This window comes from Callithrix jacchus, chromosome 13, assembly GCF_049354715.1.
Source record: "Callithrix jacchus isolate 240 chromosome 13, calJac240_pri, whole genome shotgun sequence".
Taxonomy (NCBI): domain Eukaryota; kingdom Metazoa; phylum Chordata; class Mammalia; order Primates; family Cebidae; genus Callithrix; species Callithrix jacchus.
The window spans coordinates 116,486,054-116,509,775 of record NC_133514.1 but is presented as its reverse complement, the minus strand read 5'-3'; the positions used below and the strand labels follow the sequence as shown (position 1 = coordinate 116,509,775).

Sequence of the window (23,722 nt, the reverse complement as noted above, 5' to 3'; positions counted from 1 at the left end):
GCTGCTGCTGGCCTGTGCAAACAAGCATGGATCCTGCTGCCACCACATCATGCTTTGGCACCACCCATCAGAGTGTTATGGCCAGCATTCTGGGAACACTTTGGCTCATGGGGTCAAAGGAAAAAGTTGGGGGTCTTCCAGCACTCCCAGGAGTGCTGAGCTAAACTGTGGCCCTTCCAAAATCTACCAGAAATGAAGCCAGTCAACTCAATCTACCTTATATCACAAACCCCCAAGGACATCAAAGATAAAAGCAAAAGTATACACCTACCAAAGGACAATAGCATCAAAGATTAAAGAAATATCAGCCCACATAAATGAGAAAGAACCAGGGCAAGAACTCTGGCAAGTCAGAAAGCCAGAGTGTCTTATCTCCACACGACCACATCAGATCCCCCACAATGGTTCTTAACCAGACTGAAATGACTAAAGTGACAGAAATAGTATTCAGAATATGGATAAGAACAAAATTCATCAACATTCAGAAGAATGTCAAAACCAATTCAAGAAATCTAAGGACTCATACAGAAGATGGAAAAGGAAAGGTCCATTTTGAGAAAGAACCAAACTGAGCTGGTGTAGCTGAAAAACTCACTTCAAGAATTTCAGAATACAATTGGAAACATTAACAGTAGAATCAACCAAGCTTGAGGAAAGAATCTTAGCTTGAAGACCAGCTCTACAAAAGAACTCAGTCAGACAAAAATAAAGAAAAAACAATGAGGAAGAACTTAAAAAGTTCTAAGAAATATGGGATTATGTAAAGAGACTAAATCTATGATGCATCAGCATCCCTGAAAGACATGGAGAGAAAGCAGACCAACTTGAACAACGTATTTTATAATAAGGTCTGTGAAAATTCCCCTAAACTCTCTAGAGAAGCCAACATTCAAATTCAGGAAGTTCAGAGAACTCTTGTGAAACACTACACAATAAGACTGTCTACAAAGACACATAGTCATCAGATTCTGTAAGGTCAAAATGAAAGAAAAAACTTTAAAGGCAGCTAGGGGGAAGGGGCAGGTTACCTACAAAGGGAACTTCATCAAGCTAACAGTGGACCTTTCAGCAGAAACCCTATAAGCCAGAAGAGAATGGGGGCCTATAGTCAGCATTCTTAAAGAAAATAATTTTCAACTAAGAATTTGATATCTAGCCAAATGAAGCTTTATAAATGAAAGAGAAATAAGATTCTTTTCAGACAAGCAAATGCTAAGAGATTTTGATACCACCAGACCTGCATTACAAGAGGACCTCAAGGTAGTTGTAAACATGAAAGAGTATTACTGACCACTACGAAAACACGCTAAGTATGTAGACTAGTGACACCGTGAAACAGCTACACAAATCTCCATAGTAACTGCTAACAACATGATAACAGCAACAAATCTAGACATATCAATACTAATCTTGAATATAAGCAGGCTCAATGCCCCAATTCAAAGGTACAGAGTGGCAAGTAGATATAAAGAAGCAAATTCCAGTGGTTTTCTATCTTCAAGACACCATCTCACAGCAGTGACACCCATAGCCTCAAGGGATGTTGAATGAGAAAAATCTGCCAAGCAAACGGAAAAGAGAAAAACGCAGGGGTTACAATTCCAGTTTCAGACAAAACAGACTTTAAACCAACAAAAATCAAAAGAGAGAAAGAAGGGCATTATATAGTGATAAAGGGCACAATTAAACAAGAATACCTAACTGTCCTAAGTATGTATATACCCAAACAGGAGCACCCAGATTCATAAAGCAAGGTCATAGAGACCTATGAAGAGACTTAGATAACCAAACAATAATAGTAGGAGACTTCAGCACCCCACTAACACTATTAGATCATCAAGGCAGAAAAACTAACAAAGATATTCAGGACCTGAACTCTACACTTGACCAAATGGATGTCACAGCCATCTACAGAACACTCCACCCCAAAACAACAGAATATACATTCTTCTCATCTGTGCATGGCACGTACTCCAAAATCCACCCCACAACCAGACATAAAACAATCCTCAGCAAATTAAAAAAAAAGAAACCCCAAATCATACCAACAATGCTCTTGGAACACAGCACAATAAAAAGATAAATCACGACTAAGAAAATAACTCAAAAGCATTTAATTTCATGGAAATTAAACAACTTGCTCCTGAGTGTCTTTTTGGGAAACGACTAAGGCAGAAATAAATTCTTTGAAACTAATGAGAACAAAGATCTGACATACCAAAATCTCTGTGACAAAGCTAAGGCAGTGTTATGAAGGAAGTTTTTAGCACTAAACACCCACATCAAAAAGAAAGATCTGAAATTAAACAATATAACATTATTAACTAGAAGAACTAGAAAACCAAGAACAAACCAACCCTAAAGCTAGCAGAAGACAAGAAATAACCCAAATGAGAGCTGAACTAAAAGAAATTGAAATGTTAAAAATCACAAAATATTGTAATCCCAGCACTTTGGGAGGCTGAGGCGGGTCGATCACGAGGTCAAGATATCGAGACCATCCTGGTCAACATGGTGAAACACTGTCTCTACTAAAAATACAAAAAATTAGCTGGGTATGGTGGTGCACACCTGTAATCCCAGCTACTCAGGAGGCTGAGGCAGGAGAATTGCCTGAACCCAGGAGGCAGAGGTTGTGGTGAGCCGAGATGGCGCCATCGCACTCCAGCCTGGGTAACAAGAGCGAAACTCTGCCTCAAAAAAAAAATTACAAAATATTAATGAATTCAGGAATTGTTTTTTGAAAAAAAAATTAGACTGCTATCTAGAGTAATAAAAATAGAGCATAAAAAAATAAACACAGTCAGAAATGACAAAGGGACATTACCACTGACCCCAGAGGAATACAAAAACCCTGAGACTATTATGAACACCTCAATGCACATAAGCTAGAAAACATAGAAGAAATGGATAAATTCCTGGACACATGTACCCTCCCAAGACTGAAACAGGAAGAAATTGACTCCCTGAACAGATCAGTAATGAGTTTAAAAGTTGAATTAGTAATAAAAGCCTGCCAACCAAAAGAAAGCCCTGGACCAGAAGGACTCACAGCCAAATTCTACCAGATGTGTAAAGAAGAGCTTGTACTATTTCTAGGGAAACTATTCCAAAAAATTAAGGTGGAGGGACTTCTTTCTAGGTCATTCTGTGAGGCCAGCATCATTCTGATACCAAAACAGACGCAATTAAAAAGAATAGGCCAATATCCTTGATGAACATAGATGCAAAAATCCTCAATAAAATACTAGCAAACTGAATATAGCAGCACATCAAAAACCTAATCCACCATAATCAAGTAGGTTTTATCTCCAGGATGCAAGGTTGGTTCAACATATGCAAATCAATAAATGTGACTCATAACATAAAATTAAAAACAAAAACCACATGATTATCTCAATAGATGCAGAAAAAGCTTTTGATAAAATTCAGTATCGCTTCATGATAAAAAACCTTTAACAAACTAGGCATTGAAGGAACGTACTTCAAAATAATAAGAGCCATCTATTTCAAAGCCAGTATTATACTGAATGGGCAAAAACTGGAAGCATTCCCCTTGAAAGCTGGAACAAGACAAGGATGCCTTCTCTCACCACTCCAACATAGTACTGGAAGTCCTGGCTAGAGCAGTCAGGCAAGGCAAAGAAGTAAAAGGCATCCAAATAGGAAGTCAAACGATCCCTGTTTGCAGACAAAATGATTATATGCCTAAAAATTCCCAGTCTCTGCCCAAAAGCTCCTTGATCTGGTAAATGTCAGCAAAGTTTCAGGATACCAAACCAATGTACAAAAATCAGTAGCATTTCTGTATACCAACAACATCTGTGCTGACAGCCAAATCAAGAACACATTCCCATTCACAACTGCCACCAAAAGAATAAAACATCTAGGGGAACAACACACACTGGGGCCTGTCGGGAGGTGTGTGGAAAGGGAGAGCATAGGATAAATAGCTATTGCATGTGGGGCTTAATACATAAGGTGCAGCAAACCACCGTGACACTCGTTTACCTGTGTAACAAACCTGCATGTCCTGCACATGTATCCCAGAATTTAAAATTAAATTTAAAGAAAAAGAATAACATAACTAGGAATAGGAATACAGCTGACCAGGGAGGTGAAAGATCTCTACGAGTTCTATTTTGTAATTCCATGAGAATTACAAAACACTACTCAGTGAAATCAAAGATGACATAAATGGGACAACATTCCAGGCTCATGGATAGGAAGAATCAGTATTATTACAGAGTTAGTAAATGGTCACGCAGGGTTTGGAATGAGATCTTTGAGTCTAAAGGCCAGGCTTACAGTTACAGTGTCATTGGAAGCCAAGGATGGTGAGCCTCAAATTATATTTTGCTGAATTTCGCAGATGGTCTTGTGTATTGTTAAGATAGAGTTTCCAAGAACAGAATTTATTCTGAATGACTTAAGGAGCATGGAAATTTAATAAAGGATTAAACACAGAGCCAGACTCTGTGTTTATAGATGCAAAGACATGCTCTGTGGCTTCTCTTGTGAAACCATCACCAGTATAGTAACCACTAGTGGCCTCTGGAGCTCTGCCTCTGCTAGCCCGAGGAGCAGGCCCCTGCCACTCGCTCTGCCAGCAGATGGCTCTTCCCGTTCTGTCCCTCCTCTCACTGTTCACTTTTGACTCCAGGTTTGTAGGAACACATGTGTCTCATTGAAGGAACCTGCATCACCAGTGACCAGCTTATAAGGAAGGCTGGGAGTGGGAGACTGAGTGTGGGACTCAGATTGAGACATTTGCTCAAGTATTGGGAAGCCCTAGTGATTCCCCAGTGTATCCTGTTTGCTAATTTATAAATAGGCCTTTCTCTTGGGAGTGATATGAAAACAAAGCTTCATAAGAATCTGAATCTGCATTGTAAATTCTTGGCTAGTAGATAACTAATTGGTGATATGTTTTGTATATTTCTTAATCTATTGTAACATAGACTGTGGACACAGAACAGGGTTTGGATTGCGTTTCTGCCATTAACCAGGGGTGTGACTTTGGGAAAGTTACTATTAACCTTTGTGCATCAGGTTTATCACCTATGAATTCAGAAAATTATACCCAATTATGTTATTATTTAAGGTATTATTTTAAAGTAATCTTTTAAGCTATTAAGTACCTAACTCAGTGGTTGGTGTATAATAAGTACTCAAAAATACACCTATTTTATATATTTGCTTTCACACATCCATTCCGTGTGCAGATTGTTTAAATGTAGGAAGAGCTTAACCTTTCTCTGTCTTATAAGTGGTTACAGAGGGTTGGCGGAAAGAGCTCTGACCTTTTGAGACACCACAGTGTTAATATTGTTCTGAAGTGGGAGAATACCTACTAATAACAAAATAACAGTCTCTGTGGATTTGATGTTTGTTAGCTCAGATAGTTGCCATTGAGATGTTATTGGCTGCCGGGGTACTTTGGAGTGCATTTTCTGCCATGTCCTGGGGACAAGCTGTGTGGAAGATGAGCTCCTGGTTTTCTGTAGGTGACGCTGGCTGCCTGCCTTTGCTGTGCCGGTCAGAAGCCTCCCTTAGTCTTGCACATGGCTGCAGTAGTGCAGGGCAGAGCAGAGTCATATCTGGTCCATTCAGAATGTCATCCCTGTGCCTCCACCAAGGCCTCACTTTTCATACACTTACTCTCTTCTGTCAAGCCCTGCTGAGGTGACAAGGTGATGAGATGACAGCAGAGCTGTTGCCTGGGAAGGGTCTGTGTCATTTGGCATTTGTCCCCAGGCCTGGGGAGAATAGAAGGGAAGCTATACAGTTCTTGCTAGTTACTCAGCAGTAGAGAGGAAAATGTGGGCTGCCTCTGTCCTTGGAACAGAAGTAAAACGTGGAGAAACCAGCAGCATGGTATCTGGGCGAGGGGCTCCCCTTTGCAGGGATGAAAACCCTGCCTCTGTGTTGTCTCTCACTTAAAGCACATTACTGGGTCACAAAAGAGACCCCTGGCAAAGTGTGGGCTTTAACCTTCTGGTGACACTGAGGTTGGAGAACACTGTATAACATTTCTACAACAGAGATCTGGCTCCCAAAGCTTGGCTTTGGCTTTATTTTGTCTTGTGAAACAACTGGGCCAGGGCTGGAGAACACTTGTTCTTTTCCATAATTTTTCTGTCTGCTTTGCCTGTGACTTGCACCTTCCCTTTGTGCAGACTTCTGTCTCTGAAGAACTCTCTGGTATGAGTTGTGTTGCGGCGCCTCATGGTCGCGCCTCAGGGTGTGTTCAGATGGAATCGGGAAGCTCGTGTCTGTGTGAAGCCAGATGGTGCTGCAGGCTCTCCCACACACGGATGACCTAGGGCAGCAGGGCTAGTGTGCTGGGTGGGTACGGGGCCTCCTCTGTGTGGCTAGGCTGCCGGTAACCGGCTTGGAGCTGGCAGTGAGGGCCAGGGTTTGGCTTCCAACTTGGGTTGGCATGTGCATGGACTCTCACTCAGTTATAAGCGTGTGCGGAGGTATGAGTTTCTTCCACTCCTCTTCATATTTGCCTGCTCTCCAATACCTTGTTTCTCTGCCATTTCTGCATCTGCTTTCTTGAGTTCTGTAATTCTGGATATCGGTTTCCATCACACATCAGAAGAACCCTTTCTTCCTGAGCCTTTCCATCAGTGACAGCTGGCTATCCAGGCTCACCTCAGCCGGCTTCTCCCAACTCACTGTGGACATCGCCTTTCTGGGTACATGTTAACATTTCTGTCTCTGGGACACAGATGTGTTGCTCTGGCCTCACGCTGGAGGCCAGGATTGCTGTGCCCTGTTGTCCCTATCAGTGAGGCCAGGGCTTACCTAGGTGAGGTGTCCTCATGAAGCCGCTGACTGAACTTGCTTGGCTTGTTCAGTCACTGCATCAGCAGACAGTGATTGAAACAATCTTATGTCTTTTCAGGAAATATTGAAAATGGACATGTGAAGCTCATTGTTATAAATTTAAAAAATAACAGAGAACACCTGCCTCTTATTGGAAAAGTTGGCCTCTCATGGAAAACTGATATTTTTGATGGCTGTATAAAGGTAAAAAACAGAAGCATTTTCTTTCTTTTCTTCAAGTAACTTGGTTTCTATATAATAAAAAGTCTATGTATATATATATATATATATATATATATATACACACACACACACACACACACACATATAAAATCATATAATCATAAATGTGTAATGTTTCTTTTAAAGTTTTGGATTTATTGTTCTGGTTTATGAAGATTTTTGCACATTCTGTTAGCCATTGGTAACCTGTGGATTCACTCATGATATGCTTATTGAGTATCTTTCGTTTGTCAGTGAGTGCGGTGGAGTTGGAGGGGCAGGCAGTCTGCAGCAGTGTTTCTGAACACTGTTGATCACAGCCCGCTACTCCTGCAAAGCCTCTCTGTTTTGTGGAAAGAGTGGAACTGAAGGTTGGACCAGGCAGGTAGCATCTACTCAAAACATCTTGATCACTCATACACCAATTTAAAACTTATTGCAGTTATACATTCTTATTCCAGGATATAGGGATTTCCTCGAACTGTTAAATAAAAGATTAGCCACATGGTTGGGAGAGTTGATTTAGTGGTGGGGAAGCAGCAGGGAAGGAGGGAGAAGGAGGAAGAGGAGAAAGATGTTCTCACAGTTTTGCTTTCTTTTGTGATTCTTGTGCCCGTGGTTGCTCCGGGTGCTTGGTACTCTTCATCTTTATTTTGAGAGATGAACAAGATTTTCATAGTACCAGGGACCAGTGGGATCAATCTCCTGTGACTGCGGGGCCTCCTGTAACATGGCTTTATTCTGCGTTATGTGTGGGCATCTTGTTAGAACCATCACAACTGGGACCAAGAGCGGTGTTATGGAGCACTGTCCCTTGAGCCACTTGATATTTGATCCAATGAGATATTTTAAAAAGCCTGTTTATTCATTGCAAATGTTTAAATTTTGGTAAAAATTATGTTTCTCACACACCATATTGTTTCATGCCTTTAAGAGAACAGATCTACCTTCTTTCTTTTTCTTCAGATTTCAATAGAGCTTATAATAAAAATAAGCACTAACATGAACTATTCACATCAAAATAGATAGAACTTGAGGATCAAGAAAGGCTGAGTGTGAATGTGACAGACTTTCAAAGGGTCAGCAAATTTTTAAAAAGAATTTGTTCTGTGTTTTCTGGTAGTCCAGAGCAAGATGAGAGCAGTCATTTAGTTCTCATTGGGGGAAAAAAGGGAAGTGTGGTAATTATACAAAGAAAGCTTTATCCCAGTTCTGATCATTAAAAACCAAATCTCTAATGGTACCTTATGTAGGGCAGACTAAGCTACATAATGGGCCAACCCTAAATAGCGTCTTAGCAGTAGACACACTCACAGATTTCTCATAGAAATTCACAAGCTGAAGATACAGCTTCAAAATTAGACCTTTACATGAACTCCAAGCAGTGATTCTGTAGGTTGCTAAGCCAGTGTGACTCAGGTGCACAGGTTTTTAGAAGAATAGCTTGATCTAAAAGCAGGATTTTGAGTTTTTAAAGTAGGGAATACATTGCATGTCCCTGGACAGTTTTCCCCATAAATGCCTTCTCTTAGCTGGGCTTCAGGAAAAGATAGTGGATAGCTCAAAAAGCTTGTACCTTCTCCCTTGGGCCTGGGAGGTAGATATAGTTGATTTGTGGTTTGCCTTTTATGCTCTTGGGTTCAGTATTAAGACTAAACTGTCCTCAGAATTCCCAAAAGAATAAAAAGTCAGATCAATGATGTCATATTTCTTGTGTTTGCTGTGCAGGTCAGGTATTTCTCTCCAGGAATCTGATCACCGTTGGAATAGTGAAATGATAACATGTATTTTAAGAAATTGTTTAGAAGGAGTTAAAAACTTTTTTTAAAGTGTGGACATAAGCTTAAAAAGTTTCTAAGGTACATATGACTTTTAAAAAATGTAAAATAAAAACCCTGCTCCTTCTGGAAATTGTAGACACAACCTCTGGTGAGGAGCTTCTAATACATAGCTTATGATGCCTGTCAGAGCAACGGCAACTGAGAAAGTGCAAAACCCAAATATGATGCTGGTGGAAGGACAAAGAAGTAAGGAAATATTAACAATAATAATGGAGAATGCTTCCTGGTTTCGTTGTGTTGGTTGAAGTGATGTGCGGTCATGAAAGGACATCTGATATCCTTGGAGCCTGCGCTTCCCATGAGAATCTCCTCCATCCTCTGAGCTCAGAGTCGAGTGATCTCCAACACTTACTGGTGTGGAGGTAATTCAAGTGGAAAGTTATCTTTACCCTGAGCTCTTGGAGTAAAAACTCAACAGATCATAAGTTTATATGGTAAATTATTAAACTTTAAAATTAAAAAAAATCACATTATAAGTAGGTCAGTTTTTTATTCCTCTTTTTTTTTTAAGTCAAGCTATGATATCAAATATACTTTAAAGATGCTTTCAATGGCCACATGTTAGTACTGAATCCATGCAGGACAGTTGCTCTGTAAGTGATTACCATGCTATTTTACAAAGTCATGTTGAATGGCTAGGCTACCCTCTCAAGGTAACCTTGCCACAGTCTTCAGTATAAGTCAGGTATTCAAAATGAAATACTCTCCTGCTCTGTGTCCTCTCACTTACTATCAGAATTTCAGATGGATGGATTTTCTTTTGATGAGGGCTTTCCCATATGTGTTTCTTTTATGTTTTTCTTTCACTCCTTGGCATTTTTGATGTTATTTTAACGTTACTTCTAAATCTGTATGGAGATTGGCATCAGTGTTCATTTGGACTAGATATTTCAATGTGGTTCTGTGGGTCTGCTTTATGTAAGAACCGTTGAATTTAGTAGAGCCTGCTACGGGCACATTGTGAGTCAGCATGTTGTGGGTGGCTGTGACCCATGAGAAAGGTACCCTGGCCACTTTGCTGACAAGCAGTACAGCTGCATGGGTGATTAAGGCTACTGGTGCTGATACAACCGAACATCTCAGGAACAACAGGACGATCGTACATGTGCGAGTGCTTACTCTCCCCAGACGCAGAGTTTTGAGCCTGGCATAGTTCACTGGTCCATGGGGGTGCAGGTGAGGAGAGCCAACTTCCTCCTGTAGGGAGGGTGAGGTCTGCCAGCTGCTCAGATATGTGTCACCTGGATGTTCAGGGTGAGAGGGGCTGATTTAGGAGAGGATGATTGAAAAAGCTCTCTGAAGAGAAAGAGGAAAGGGCTAGTGGGAAGAAGGCTCGTGGGAGGTTCTGACATTCATCACCTTCCAGAAGGATGGAAGTGTTTTATTCTGGAGAAAGAGATGCCTCCAACTGGATGGGGAATAAGGAGTGAGGTTCTATAGGTGAGGGGCAGTTGGCCTGGGGAGGGGCTTGAGACCCATTGTGCCTCTGCAGCTGGTACTGAGGCGGGCTCCTTCCTGGTCTGCTGTGCTGCCTGGGATGGGCTAGCACCCAGGGACAGGGAGGGAGAGTGATTGGGGGGCATTGGAAAGGCTGCTGGGGCAGGTCAGGAGGAGCCTTGAAACCCTCAGGAAAGAATTTGGATTTTGGTGGTGGACGAACAATGTGGATGTTGTTAAAGGGTTTGATGTTCTTATTGTGTGCTAGGCCATGTTTTACATTAGGAGGGAATTGGAGAATGCTGAACTTTGAGAAGTAGGAGGTTTTTAGGAGAGAGTCAGCTCCCAGCTCTTGATCTGGCAGCAGAGGGATTGGGAGAGCAGAAAGATTGAGATACCCACTGATGGCTTAGGGCTATGAGTGGTGTTCTCATCAAGAGCCATTGTGCCTCACTGGCCACTTCTTCCTGATTTCTGCCAGCGTTTCTCTTCCTCAGCCTCTTGCAGGTGATGGGACCCAGGACTCCACCTCCTTCCTCCAGTGGGATCTAACCACCATCTCTATGCTGATGGGTTTGCTGAGGTTGTAACACAATCAAATGACTGCTAGCCCAGTAGCTAAGGTCATGCAGGGTGGTGGAGTGTGGAAGATGGGTGCACCATGCAGTCCCACCTGCTGTGTTATCTCAGACGTGCTTAGGCCTCAGAGCCTCCACTCTAAAACCACCACAGTGATAACTCCCATTTCAGGAGGGCTCCGGCAGCCTGCCAAGGACAGAGCCATCTGCTGGCCCTCAGTATTGGCTTTGACTCCCCAGTTCTCAGCCTCAGTGAGGCTTCAGCTTAGGATGTTTCTTCTCCTTCCCCACCTGCTCCCCACCCTGGTGTCCTCCTTGCAGCCTAGGCTGTGTGTGTGGTGGTTCCTGTCATGTAGGAAGCAGTGGGGGCTGGTCACTGCTGTTCTAGGACCACTGTAGCCAATCATCAGGGAAAGGCATCAGGGAGCAAGGTCAGGTGTCTGAGGGGTTCCTGGGTGGTCTTGCTGTGTAGCTCATCTGATGTGTGGGCCTTAGGCTCTGGCATGCACTCTGCCATCAGGGATTAGGGTGTTTCACGCTGGCTGCTTCTTCACTTAGGTCTTCTGCAGAGATAGCGGCCAGTTCATACCAGTTACTTATTAAACCATCTCATTTTTTCAATGTTTGGAATGTCTTTGTTCCTTAAATTTCTCTAAGATATACATTTATTAAGTCAAGACCCTTTGACCTGATCATACTCAGGTCCAAATAGTCAGCATTTTTGGCCACATCTAATTAGTTAGAACTTCTGAAATCAGTGGTACATAGTTGCTCAGTTTATGTTGATGTCTAAGAGTAGCATTTAAATTCCAATTAATAAACGAATATAGGGCAAGAGTTATGGCAAATAATGAGGCATCCTGAAAAGATAAGTGTTAGAAGATGTTATCCTTGACATTCTTAGCTTCTTCAAAATTAAATAAAACAGTAAATGAAACTACTATTTGTCTAGTACATAGAACATGTTAAAAACGGCTCACACCCTATACCCTCGTTCATAGAGGCATTAATCACAGTAGCCAAAAGGTAGAAGAAAACCAAGTGTCCATCCACAGATAAATGAGTAAACAGACTGTGGTCTATCCATGCAATAAAGTATAATTTAGTCTTAAGAAGGAAGGAAATTCTGACACATGCTTCAGTATGAAAGAACTTTGAAGACATGCTAAGGGAAATAAGCCGGTTACAAAAGGACAAATAACATATGACTCCATTTATATGAGGTTCTCAAATTCGTAGAGACAGAGAGTAGAATGGTAGGTGCCAGAGGCTGGAGGAGGGGGTGGTGGGAGTTAGGGCTTAATGGGAACAGAGTTTTCTACAAAATAAAGAGTTCTGGAGATTAGATAGTAGTGATGATTATACAACAATGAGAAGGTATGTAAACCACTGAAATACAGAATTCAAGTGGTGAAGGTAGTAAATTTTATGTTTATTTTACTGCAATTAAAATATAGCTCATTCATAACATTATAATAATTATGAGTATCTCCAGCTGTGCCAGAGATACCCTCATTCATGGAGGCATTAATCCGGAGTGTGGATGACAAGAGGTGGCATTGGGTGCAATTAGGTGGATGGGCAGGTAAGGCCAGGCCAGGCCTTAGTGGCAACTGGAAGGAATGTACTTCTTTCTTGAGAGCCATGGAAAGTTGTTGCAGGGTTTCTAGCTGTGGGTGACATGCGCAGACTTGTGTTTTGTAAAGGTTTGTCTTCTGAATAAGGAGAATGAGTGGAGAGATCAGTTTGATGGCTGCCTCCTTAAAGGAAGAGCAGTCACTTGGTTCCTTAGTCTGTTTGGGCTGCTATCACAAATCAACATCAGCTGTTTGTTTTTAAGCAATAGAATCTTATTTCTTACAGTCCTGGAGGCTGGAAGTGCCAAGGTCAAAGTACCAGCAGATGGGTGTCTGGTGAGGGCCCTCTTCCTACTTTCTAGAGGGAATCTTCTAGCAGTGTCATCACCTGGTGGAAGGAGCAAGACAGCTCTTTGGGCCTCTTTTACAAGGACCCCAGTCCTATTCATGAGAGCTCTGTCCCCATGACCTAAACACCTCCTAGAGGCCCCACTTCCTAAACAGTCACATTGGTCATCAGATTTTAAGACACGGGTTTTAGAAGAATACATTCAGACCATAGCACTTGAATTAGGGCAGGGGCAGTGGAGATGGGCAAAAGTAAAGCAATTGGGGCCAGGCATGGTGGCTCACGCCTGTAATCCCAGCACTTTGGGAGGCCGAGGCAGGTGGATCACGAGGTCAGGAGATTGAGACCATTCTGGTCAACATGGTGAAACCCCGTCTCTATTAAAAAAATATAAAAATTAGCTGGGTGTGGTGGTACATGCCTGTAGTCCCAGCTACTGGGGAGGCTGAGGCAGGAGAATTGCTTGAACCTGGGAGGCGGAGGTTGTGGTGAGCCAAGATTGCACCACTGCACTCCAGCCTGGGCAATAAGAGTGAAACGAAACTTGGGCTCAAAAAAAAAAAAAAGTAAAGCAATTAGAAAGAGAGGTAAGAACTGACAGGATTGGGTAATGGTTGGCTTGTCAGGGCTAGGAGGGAGGCCCCTAGAATGATGCCCACATTTCAGGCATGCACAGCCAGACGACTGATGATGGTTCTACCAATCCTTGGGATGAGGAGCACCAGGAGAGCTTTGCTGGGACAGTCCTGAGTCTGGGTGTAGTCCTGCTGGACTTGAGGGACCCTTGAAAGATGCAGAAGTTGAGTAGGCACTTGAGTATTTATGTTTTGAACTTAGAGGTTCGGCCTGGAAATAAACTTTTGGGAATCACAGGCATGTTGGTGATAACTTAGGGTGTGGATATGGATGAGTTCCATTTAAGGGGAGAGATTATATAGAGTGAGAATAGGGCTTAGGACCAAGCTATAGAACCCCAGCAATGCGAGCAGGTTGACAATGGCAGAGCTTGTGGGTTCTGAATACATTTGGGGAGGTAGAACTAGTCTTCGCTGTTTTCTTGAAAAACTAAACACTGCTGAGATGCAGACTGGCAGATGGTCACTAGATTTAGTGGACTTATCAAAGGTGTTTGGTCGGATGATGGAGAAAGATACCAGGCCAGAGTGGGTTGAGGAGTGAATGGGTGTTAATGGACAAATCTAGCAGAGACAGCTCTTTGGAGAGGGCTGACTGGGAAGGGAGGAAAGAGCAGGGGGCCTGCGGGGCCCAGAGAGGCTGTTTTCTTTCTCTGCCTTTCTATGGTGGGAGTTACTTGAGTGTGTTGAAAGTTAAAAGCTAATGGGAGGACAGAAGTAGTCACTAGAGAGGGATGTGGTGCCTTTGCGGGTGGGCTATATTGCAGCACGAGGTTACTGGGCCACACCCAGGAGGAGCAGATGAGAAACACGTGCGAGAAAGTGGGCTCAGAGGAGCTGGGCTGTGGGTCTGTGGTGGGTAGTTGAGGAAAACATCCTTCTACTTTCTCTGTGAAGAGCGAGGTCCTCTGCAGAGAGTACCCTCCTAGTGGATGCAGAGGGCTGAGGGAGGGGATGAGGCATTGTTCCATGAGCCAGAGAGGGAGCCATCCAGAGAGTCAGGGTGGGACCCCCAGGCCATGCCAAGGTTGATGTAGCTGCATGGGCACCCAGCAGCTTTGTGTGCAGCCCTCCCGCCATGCTTGGTGCTCAGGTATAGACAGATAGAAAATAACTGGGCTCCTTTGGGGCTGGGGTTTTGCTGGACCTGGACCTAAGGTGTGATGCAAGGTGAGCGAGGGAGGTATGTGCATTGGCAAGAGTGTTATTGCAGCAAAGGCCAGTGAAATCTAAAGTGGAGAAGAGGCAGGAGAAGGAGGGGCTGGCTGGCCGATGGGCTAGGTCCATGAGCAGTGCTCTTCAGACCTTTCTACACGTCCACTGCAGTATGCACACATACATGTGCAATTAAAACAGCGTTCATGAAATGACGTTTATGACAACTATGGGCAGTGCGTGCTGTGTTCTCTTTCATTTTGTTTCATTTTATTTTGACATAAAGTTGTGTCCTACTAAATGTAATTCAGGATGCACTAATAGGTCATGGCTTACAGGGTGAAAACACTGGGTGAATCAGAAGTACAGTTGTAGTGGAAGTCATTCAGTGAGTCAGCTGGAAGATGAAGGGTGGCAGTTAGAAGACACGGTGCCTGAGGCATTGATAGTGGAAGTGGACCACTTCCAGAAAGTGATGCGTCATGAGAGTGAATAACTGAGGTCAAGTCAAGGAGGAGATCATGGAGTTGAATAGCTCAGGAGCTAAGAGTCCAGGATACTGGAAGCTCCACCGAGGTCCCCATGGATGTTGTGATCACTTGGGGTGATGGTGAGTCTTGGAAGACTTGGGAGGGAGTGAGAGGGAGAGACAGACAGCAGGACTGGTGCCAGAGTCCCAGAAATGAGAGCAGGCAGACAGGAGTCTGGCACATGCCAGAGACCGGCATGGAGCAAGGGTGCAGAGCTGCAGTCTGGAGTCTCAGAGAAGCAGGAGGTTTCTCAGAAGAGGGGAGGGCCTGGCAGTGGCAGTGAAGACCCAGGAGCACACCCACACTGCTCTTCAGGGTGATGCAGTGACTCATGCTTGGAAGCACTGACCGGTCATTGGTGTGGTTTGTGTCACCTCTGTAGCCTCTGGACTTTAAGTTCCATGAGGACAGGGTCAATATTTATGACACATTTCTCTGAGTTAAGTCCTAAACTGAAAACTTTGGGTTCTCCTTTATATATCTGAGAATGAATATTAAGTGATGAAACACACAACTATAGTCTAGGATATAAAGTAGGCCATGAAAAGCCTGGATTTTGATGCCACATGCAACATTTCTAGTTAGTTTTACAGAGTCACGATATAAATCAGGTTTGATTGGCCTTTTTTTTTTTTTTGAGACAGAGTCTTGCTCTGTTGCCAGGCTGGAGTTCAGTGGTGCAATCTCAGCTCACTGCAACCCCACCTCCTGGGTTCAAGTGATTTTTCCACCTGAACCTCCTGAGTAGCTGGGACCACAGGCGCGTGCCACCAAACCTGGCTAATTTTTTTTGTATTTTTAGTAGAGATGGGGTTTCATCGTGTTGGCCAGGATGGTCTCTATCTCTTGACCTCGTGATCCGCACGCCTTGGCCTCCCGAAGTGCTGGGATTACAGGCGTGAGCCACCACGCCCGGCCAGCCTTTTTTTTTTAATCCTTGTCAATCTGTGTTTATTTTGCAGAGTTGTTCTATGATGGACGTAACTCTTTTGGATGAACATGGGAGACCCTTTTGGTGTTTCAGTTCCCCAGTGTGCATGAGATTGCCTGCCACACCCTCTGACGGCCCTAGCCTCTTGGGACAGACGTACAGCGTGGACTATGTCGATGCAGAGGGAAGAGTGCACGTGGAGCTGGTGTGGATCAGAGAGACCGAAGAATACTTTATTGTCAGCCTGGTCCTTTACCTTAGTGTTGCAAAAATCAACCACTGGTTTGGAACTGAATATTAGCAGTAGGTGGCAAGTTGTTGTTGTTATTCAGTTGTTTGTTTTTGACTGACTGGCTTTGTTCTTAGTGTTGAAAGTTAAAATAAAGGAAATCTGCAGAGTGCTGTGTGATACCTTTCATATCACATTAGAAATTATTTGCGGGTCATTTTTAAGTTAACGTTCAAAGGATTCAGCTAAATTTTAAGAAGAAAAATAACAATGAAACTTTATATAAAAAGAAGAAAGGTATTTACTTCTCTTCTGCCCTTGGTTAAAAATTTAAGAACTTCTACTTAAGTAAATGATCATGTGATCACTGTGTGTGTGTGTGTGTGTGTGTGTGCACGTGCACGTGCGCGTGTGGGGCGGGGTGCGTGCTTACAGATAAGGGTTTTTCTTTTTTTTTTCTTTATTGGTAAGAAGCCCAAATGAAAAAATATACTTAAATATTAATATAAACTTTACTGTATTCATTAGAATTAGAAAGTAATATATTCATGTCATTCATCAACCATGTTAGTGTTTAATAAAGTTAAATAGACCAATGGCACAAGGAAAGATATATCTGAGATCATCATAAGGAAGTTATAACTTAAAAGAGCAAGGCACGTTACAAGTCCAGTGGGGACACTAGCTCTGTGTGAGTGGGGATAGACATGGATGAGTTGTCGAAACTTCCTCTGCGGAAATATTTTAAGAAAATTGACAGATGCTCAGGGTTCAAATAGGGGTGATATTTATCTAAGCCTATGTTATTTATTTATTTATTTTTTGAGGCGGAGTTTCGCTCATGTTACCCAGGCTGGAGTGCAATGGCGTGATCTTGGCTCACCGCAACCTCCGCCTCCTGGGTTCAGGCAATTCTCCTGCCTCAGCCTCCTGAGTAGCTGGGATTACAGGCACGCGCCATCATGCCCAGCTAATTTTTTGTATTTGTAGTAGAGACGGGGTTTTGCCATGTTGACCAGGATGGTCTCGATCTCTTGACCTCGTGATCCACCCACCTTGGCCTCCCAAAGTGCTGGGATTACAGGCTTGAGCCACCATACCTAGCACCTATGTTATTTTAAAGCATTTGGTTCTACATTGTTTTAGATTGTATAGGTTGTTTTGATTATATTTTTCTTGCCTGCTTTAAAGTTTCGATGTCCTGCAGTGTTCCTCCTCCTTAGGCATGCATGAGCACACGCCCCTCTCTGTGTTTTATTATTCTCCTGTTTAGTGACCTGGATACTTCCTCTTTGGAGGTGTATGTATGATGTGAGCGTGTGAGAGTGCTGAATAAAGAGCCTGAAGACAGCAATCAAGTGAAGATAGGGAACAGATACTACATTCTTACCCCAAAAAAACGTGAGAGTAAAAACGATTTGTGCTGCTGACACTGTCCTCCACCCTCCTGCGCTCCACAACCTTGGGCCAAGGTCCTTAGGAAGAGAGGAGTTTGAAATGCTGTCAGATGTTGTGAGCACTGGACTGTGTTATTTCATGGTGTCACCAAAGAGGGAAGGTGGAGTGCCTGCCCCAGCTGAGTTAGCATCAGGGGAGGCAGGAGGTAGGTGCTGGCTTGAGCAGTGAGCCCAGATGAGGACCAGGAGTCAGGAGATGCCAGGGATGCTGAGTGCCACTTACAGAGTTGCATTGGAATACAACCATGAGAAAATATTTGAAGACTCCCTGAACCCCCTTTGTGAGGGACTAGGTGTCCTGACAATACTGGAAACATAGTAGAGCCAGGGAAGAAGCCCTGTTCTCTACCTACTGTTTAATGATGTTTGGATGAAGGAGGGAAGCAAGGATCTCAGGGATGGCACAGTGGAGCTCTGTGGATGTGAACATCTCCTGCCAGACTGCTAGTCCTGTGAGCAGGGACAATGATGACTTCTGGTTCACTGCTGCATCTCCAGCACCTAGGAGCATGCCAGGTGCTCCATTGTCAATACTCAATAACTATTTATTGAACCACTGGAAACTGCTATAGGGATATACCAGCAGCTATGGGATCTCGAAGGAAGCAGAGACCAATTCTTGACTCAGATGATTCTGGGAGTCCCTTACATCTCAAGTAACATCTGAGTTCACCTTGGCAGGGAGGTTTACTGGGTAGCAGTGGGAAAGGGCGAGGTAGAGGCAGTGCTCATAAAGCCTTGGTGCTTTTACCAGTCTCATCAAAACAGGTGTGCATGCCACACACAACTGAATGATGCTAGCAGACACCCCTGCCCCAACGTACCTTTCACATGTCTAACCTACTAATATTCAGCTTTTTAAAGCTGTCTCTTATATTTGCCTCCATATTTCTAAACACATTTAAACATATCAGATTACAAATTCTACTTTTTGTTTCTTCCAAGATGCTTCAGCCCTGGAGTTCCATCTCAACTGCTTGCTCTCTAGCCTTGCTGGGAAGCTGCCATTCTGGGGTTCCCTGCATGCATCCTCCATTTTATGGAATCCTGTCTCCCTCTTTCCTGGTTCATATCCTTTCTTTCAGTGGTACGCGTTCTCCTGTGTCTTTCTAAGAAAGATGATATGGGAGATACATTTTGAATCTATGAATTTCTGAAAAATGTCTGATGGATAGTTTAATTGGGTACCAAACTATAGGAAGAAAAATGTTTTCACTGAAAACCTTGAAGACAGTTGCTATCATTGTTGCTGTATCTAATACTACTTTGCCTTTTCTTTTTCTGTATGTGGTCTTCTCTCTTTCTCTGCTCACTGGAAGCTTTTAGGATTTACCCTTCTCTCTTGGTATCTTAAAATCTCAAGATGATGTGCCTTGAAATAGGTCTCTGTGTTCATTGTGGGTCATTTTAATTTATGAACTTGTGTACTTAAGTCCTGGACTTTTACAAAATCTGACAGTACTTTCTCTGCTGTCTTTAATTTTTGTTAATGAACTGTGATTCTTTCTAGACTGATTCTCTCGAGTGCCTTACCTTTCCCATCTTATCTTCTGTCTTTTAGTTTTTTGTTCTGTTTTATGGAATATTTTTGTTTTTTAATCATCTATTGAATTTTTAATTTTGATGATCAGGTTTTTACTTTATAAGAACTCTGTTTCCTAGTTCCTTCTAAAGCATTGGGTCTGTTTTATAAATGTAATAATATTTTCTCTAAAAAAGGTGTTGGCAAACTTTTTCTGCAAAGGGCCAGATAATAACTGAGGCTTTGTGGGCCATATGGTGTCTGCTGCAACTCCTCAACTGTGCCATTGTAGTGTGAAGTCAGCTATAGATGGTACACAAATGGGCATGGTTGTGTTCCAAAAAGACTTTATTTATAAAAACAGCAGCTGAATTTGGCCTTCAGGCTGTAGTTTGCCAAGTCCTGCACAAATCTCTAGGTTATTGATTTCAGTTTTCAATAAAGTTTTTATCATAACCATTTGGCAACAACATAGTAGTAATAGTCTTAGGCAAGAATCTTCAGTAGCCCTAAAATATGTGGGTAAAGGTATGATGAAAAAGGAGATATTGACATTTGTGTCAGTTTTATGCCATAAAATAATGTTGGCTACAAAGGAAAGAGTAGGAACTTCACAGTGAAGGAGCTTAGGACAGTACCTTAACCAGTGCTGAGCAGCACAGTAAAGGGCAGAAGATTGCCTCCTGATCATGCCATGAGAAAGACATCGCATCACTTTTGTGGCATTTTATCAAAAATGTTTAACAGGGTTGATCCATGGGGAAACTTCAAATACAGGTTGAAGGAAACTCTGCACTTATATTTGTACTTGTTGTCTACATTCCTCTTGAAAAGTGTCAGGGTCATAAAAGGCTATGTCTCCTAGACTGGAGGGGCAGATGAAAGCAACACGTGATCTCAGATGGGATTCTGGATCAGGAGATGGCACTAATGGAACCACAGGTGAAATGTGAAGAGGGGCTATAGATTATAGCATGTCAGTGTTCATTTCCTGATTTTAATGTCAAAATGTGACATCAACATTTGGCAAGTCTGAATGAAGGACATATGGGAAATCTTTGTCATATGTTTGCATCTGTTTTGTAAACCTGAAATTTTTTCAAAATAAAAAGTTAACATAAAAAAATAAAGGTTTTCACGTCTTCCCATGCTCTTTTTTTGTGGAATTCAGGCTTTGTCAGTCTGTTTGCCTTGCTCTCAGGCTTGCCTGTTGGAGCTTCTGCTGTCTGCTCATATTTAAGACTGAGGCCCTTAGAAGCTCAGCAGGAGCTCTGCCAAGGGGACCCACTTGTCAACTGTTGGCTACACTAGAGTAATTGGGCCCTGCACCGTGTTTGGTACTGGGATCTCCAAACATGAGTATTAGGAAGTCTGTTCTTTAGGACTGCCAGTTTCTTTACAGGAGAATTCTCCCATCTCACAAGAGCCCGGGGTTGTGCAAGAGCCCCCTGTGTGAAGGGCATGGAGAGGGGCTTGCTATGGTTATAGCCCGGGGAAGGTAGACTTGCCACAGCTTGGGCCATGCTGAGAAGGGACCAGCATGTCCAGATAGAGTTGGACTCGATTCTTTACATGATCGGCAACTCTTAAATGTTTTGCTTTGTTTTCATATACAAAGGTAATACATCCAAGTAATAGGACTATATAAATAAGAATATAAATGAAAATTTTGTTTCTTAACTACTCCACCTCCATTTGGCCAAAACGTCCTCTCATTGTTCAGACATGTGGTTTCCACATAGATGGCAAAGGATGAATTGGTGCAGGAGGATGTAAAGGCAGAGGGAACAGGTGGGAGATTGTGGTGGGAATCTGAGCAGAAGTAACATTTGTGTGCTCTTGGCGTCCTATGAGTAAGGGTGTGAGAAAGGGAAGTGGACCAGGACATGGAACAAAGGATCTTAGGGGAAAGTAATTTAGTAGTGTTCAGGTGACCAGAGCTTTCCAAACTTCAGCAGTTTGGAAGCAACTGGTAAATCTACTTTAGGATGCATTAAAAAATGTCTTTTTCTGGCCGGGCACGGTGGTTCATGCCTATAATCCGAGCACTTTGGGAGGCCGAGACAGGTGGATCTCCTAAGGTCGGGAGTTTGAGACCAGTCTGACCAACATGGTGAAACCCTGTCTCTACCAAAACTACAAAATTAGCGGGGTGTGGTGTCACATTCCTGTAATCCCAGCTACTCGGAGGTTGAGGCAGGAGAATTGTTTGAACCTGGGAAGCAGAGGTTGCAGTGAGCTGAGATCATGCCATTGTACTCCAGCCTGGGCAACAAGAGCAAAACTCTGTTTCAAAAAAAAAGCTTTCTCCAGGTTCCTAAATGCCAAGACAATTTTTTATTTAAATCAAGAGGTTCGGTTTGACATTTATTTTTAGTTTTGTCTCTTGAAGCACTCTCAGACTTACAGAACTATTACAATTGTAGTTCAAATAACTTTTTTTAATGATTGAATCATTTGAGAGTAAGTTGCCAGCAGTTTGCCCCATCACCTCTCAATACTTTAATGTGTATTTCCTACAAACCAGGATAGTCTCCTAATAACATAATCATAGCCACCACAATCAGGAAATCAACACAACTGACAACGATGATCTCATGCTTAGACACCCCATTCACCTTTCCCCAGCTGTCCCAACAATGACCTCATAGCACAAGGTCCAGTTCAGGATCAGGTGCTGTGTTTGGGTGGTCTGTGGCTCTCCTTCCCTTCACTCTGGAATGGCTCACCAGGCTTCTTGACTCTTAACGACTTTGATACTTTTGAATGTCACAGGCTAGTTATTTAATAGAACGTCCCTCAATATGAGCTTGTCTGATGTTATGCATTTGATATTGATTGGCCGTGTCCCCACCCAAATCTCATATTGAATTGTAGTTTCCATAATCCCCACGTGTTGTGGGAGGTTACTGAATCACAGTTACCTCCATGCTGTTCTCATGTTAGTGAGTTCTCATGAGATCTGATGGTTTTATAAGGGGCTTCTTCCTCACTTTGTTCTGCACTTCTCCTTGCTACTGCCATGTGAAGGACATGTTTGCTTCCCCTTCCACCCTGATTGTAAGTTTCCTGAGGCCTCCCCAGACATGCAGAACTGTAAGTCAATTAAACCTCTTTCCCTTATAAAATGCCCAGTCTCAGGTATTTCTTCATAGCACAGACTCATATAGCATCTTTGTCAGAAATAGTGCAGAAGTGGTGCTGTGTTCTCACTGTGGTCTAACAGGGGCCATAGGATTTCAATTTGTCCCCTTACCAAATTGTTCCCTGCAGCCCCTGGATGACAACGGTGTCTGAAGTTACTTTTCCCACCTTCATGATGATTATTTTGTGGGAGGTACTTTGAAACTAGGTAACTGTTCTATTCATCAACAAACTTTTAACATATTTATTTGTTTCTATCAGTATAGCATAAGGTTTTTTTCTCATTGCGTTGTAATCAGTTATCATTATTTATTTTTGTGCTCAGATTTTCTCAGATCTCACTGGCAGAAACCCTGGCGAGCTGGCTTCTGTGTTCTATGTTCTCTGATGTGTCCTCATCACTCTCTGGACACTTCCTTTCCTTTTGGAATAAGGTGGTCCAGACTCATCCTGTACTTTGCCTGCCACTGCCCTGGAATCAGCCTTTCTTCAAAGAGGATGTCTTCTTTCTGGTGGAGAGTATTTATAAACAAAGATGTGTGTGCCTGGCATGCTCATTCCTATCCTGAGGTATCTCTGCTTCAGTTTCTCTCCAAGAACAGCATCAGGAATGTAAGTATTCACCTCATACGTATGTCACACATTCAGTTATATCCTTTCTATTATATTAGGTTGGTGCAAAAGTAATTGCAGTTTTTGCCATTAAAAGTAATGGAAATTACTTTTAATGAAAAAATTAAAAACTGCAATTAAATTTAATTTAAATTAAAAAAACCACAATTACTTTTGCACCAACTTAATATATCTGTAGATATTGAAAAGTGTGAATTCACCCCAATATCTTCAGTTTCAACACAGCACCACAAGTTTGTTCTTGTTTCCTCCTTTGCATGCTTGGAGCTCCCATGCCCACCCGACTCCCATCATCCTGAATCTCTTTCCTCCTCAGAAAGGAGGAAAGGATCTATGTGGGAGGCTGAGGCATGAGAATTGCTTGAACCCAGAAGGGGAGAGGTTGCAGTGAGCTGAGATCATGCCACTGCACTCCAGCCTGGGCAACAGAGCAAAACTTGGTCTCAAAAAAAGGGGGCAAAATTCCTGAGACTCGTACATACAATTTTGCACTCACAAAAATGGAAGAAAAAAGCCAAGAATCATGTATGCTGTTTCCCAAATCAACATGCTCTTTCTTTTAATGGTAACTAAGAAAAGATGGGATGTTTCCATATGCCTCAGACCAGACTTCCCTTCTTCCATCTCCCATCACCCCTCTCCTGCAGA

At 42.7% G+C, this 23,722-nt stretch overlaps 1 protein-coding gene across 9 annotated transcripts in view; it reads left to right on the top strand.

Annotated features, from left to right (window-relative positions):
- FBXO15 (F-box protein 15) overlaps window positions 1–23,722 on the top strand; it is a 448,818-nt gene that overhangs the window by 58,321 nt on the left and 366,775 nt on the right. For 5 of the 9 annotated variants that reach the window (XM_078348264.1, XM_078348262.1, XM_002757329.6 and 2 more), the window contains 2 exons: window positions 6,914–7,038; window positions 16,121–20,427. In XM_078348264.1, the coding sequence (XP_078204390.1) occupies window positions 6,914–7,038; window positions 16,121–16,390 (395 nt within the window). In that variant the 3' untranslated portion in view covers window positions 16,391–20,427. Of the gene's footprint in view, window positions 1–6,913; window positions 7,039–8,973; window positions 9,084–16,120; window positions 20,428–22,766; window positions 23,054–23,722 lie in introns of those variants that run through there. The other 4 variants (XR_013525945.1, XR_013525946.1, XR_013525947.1 and 1 more) reach the window with 2 other exon arrangements.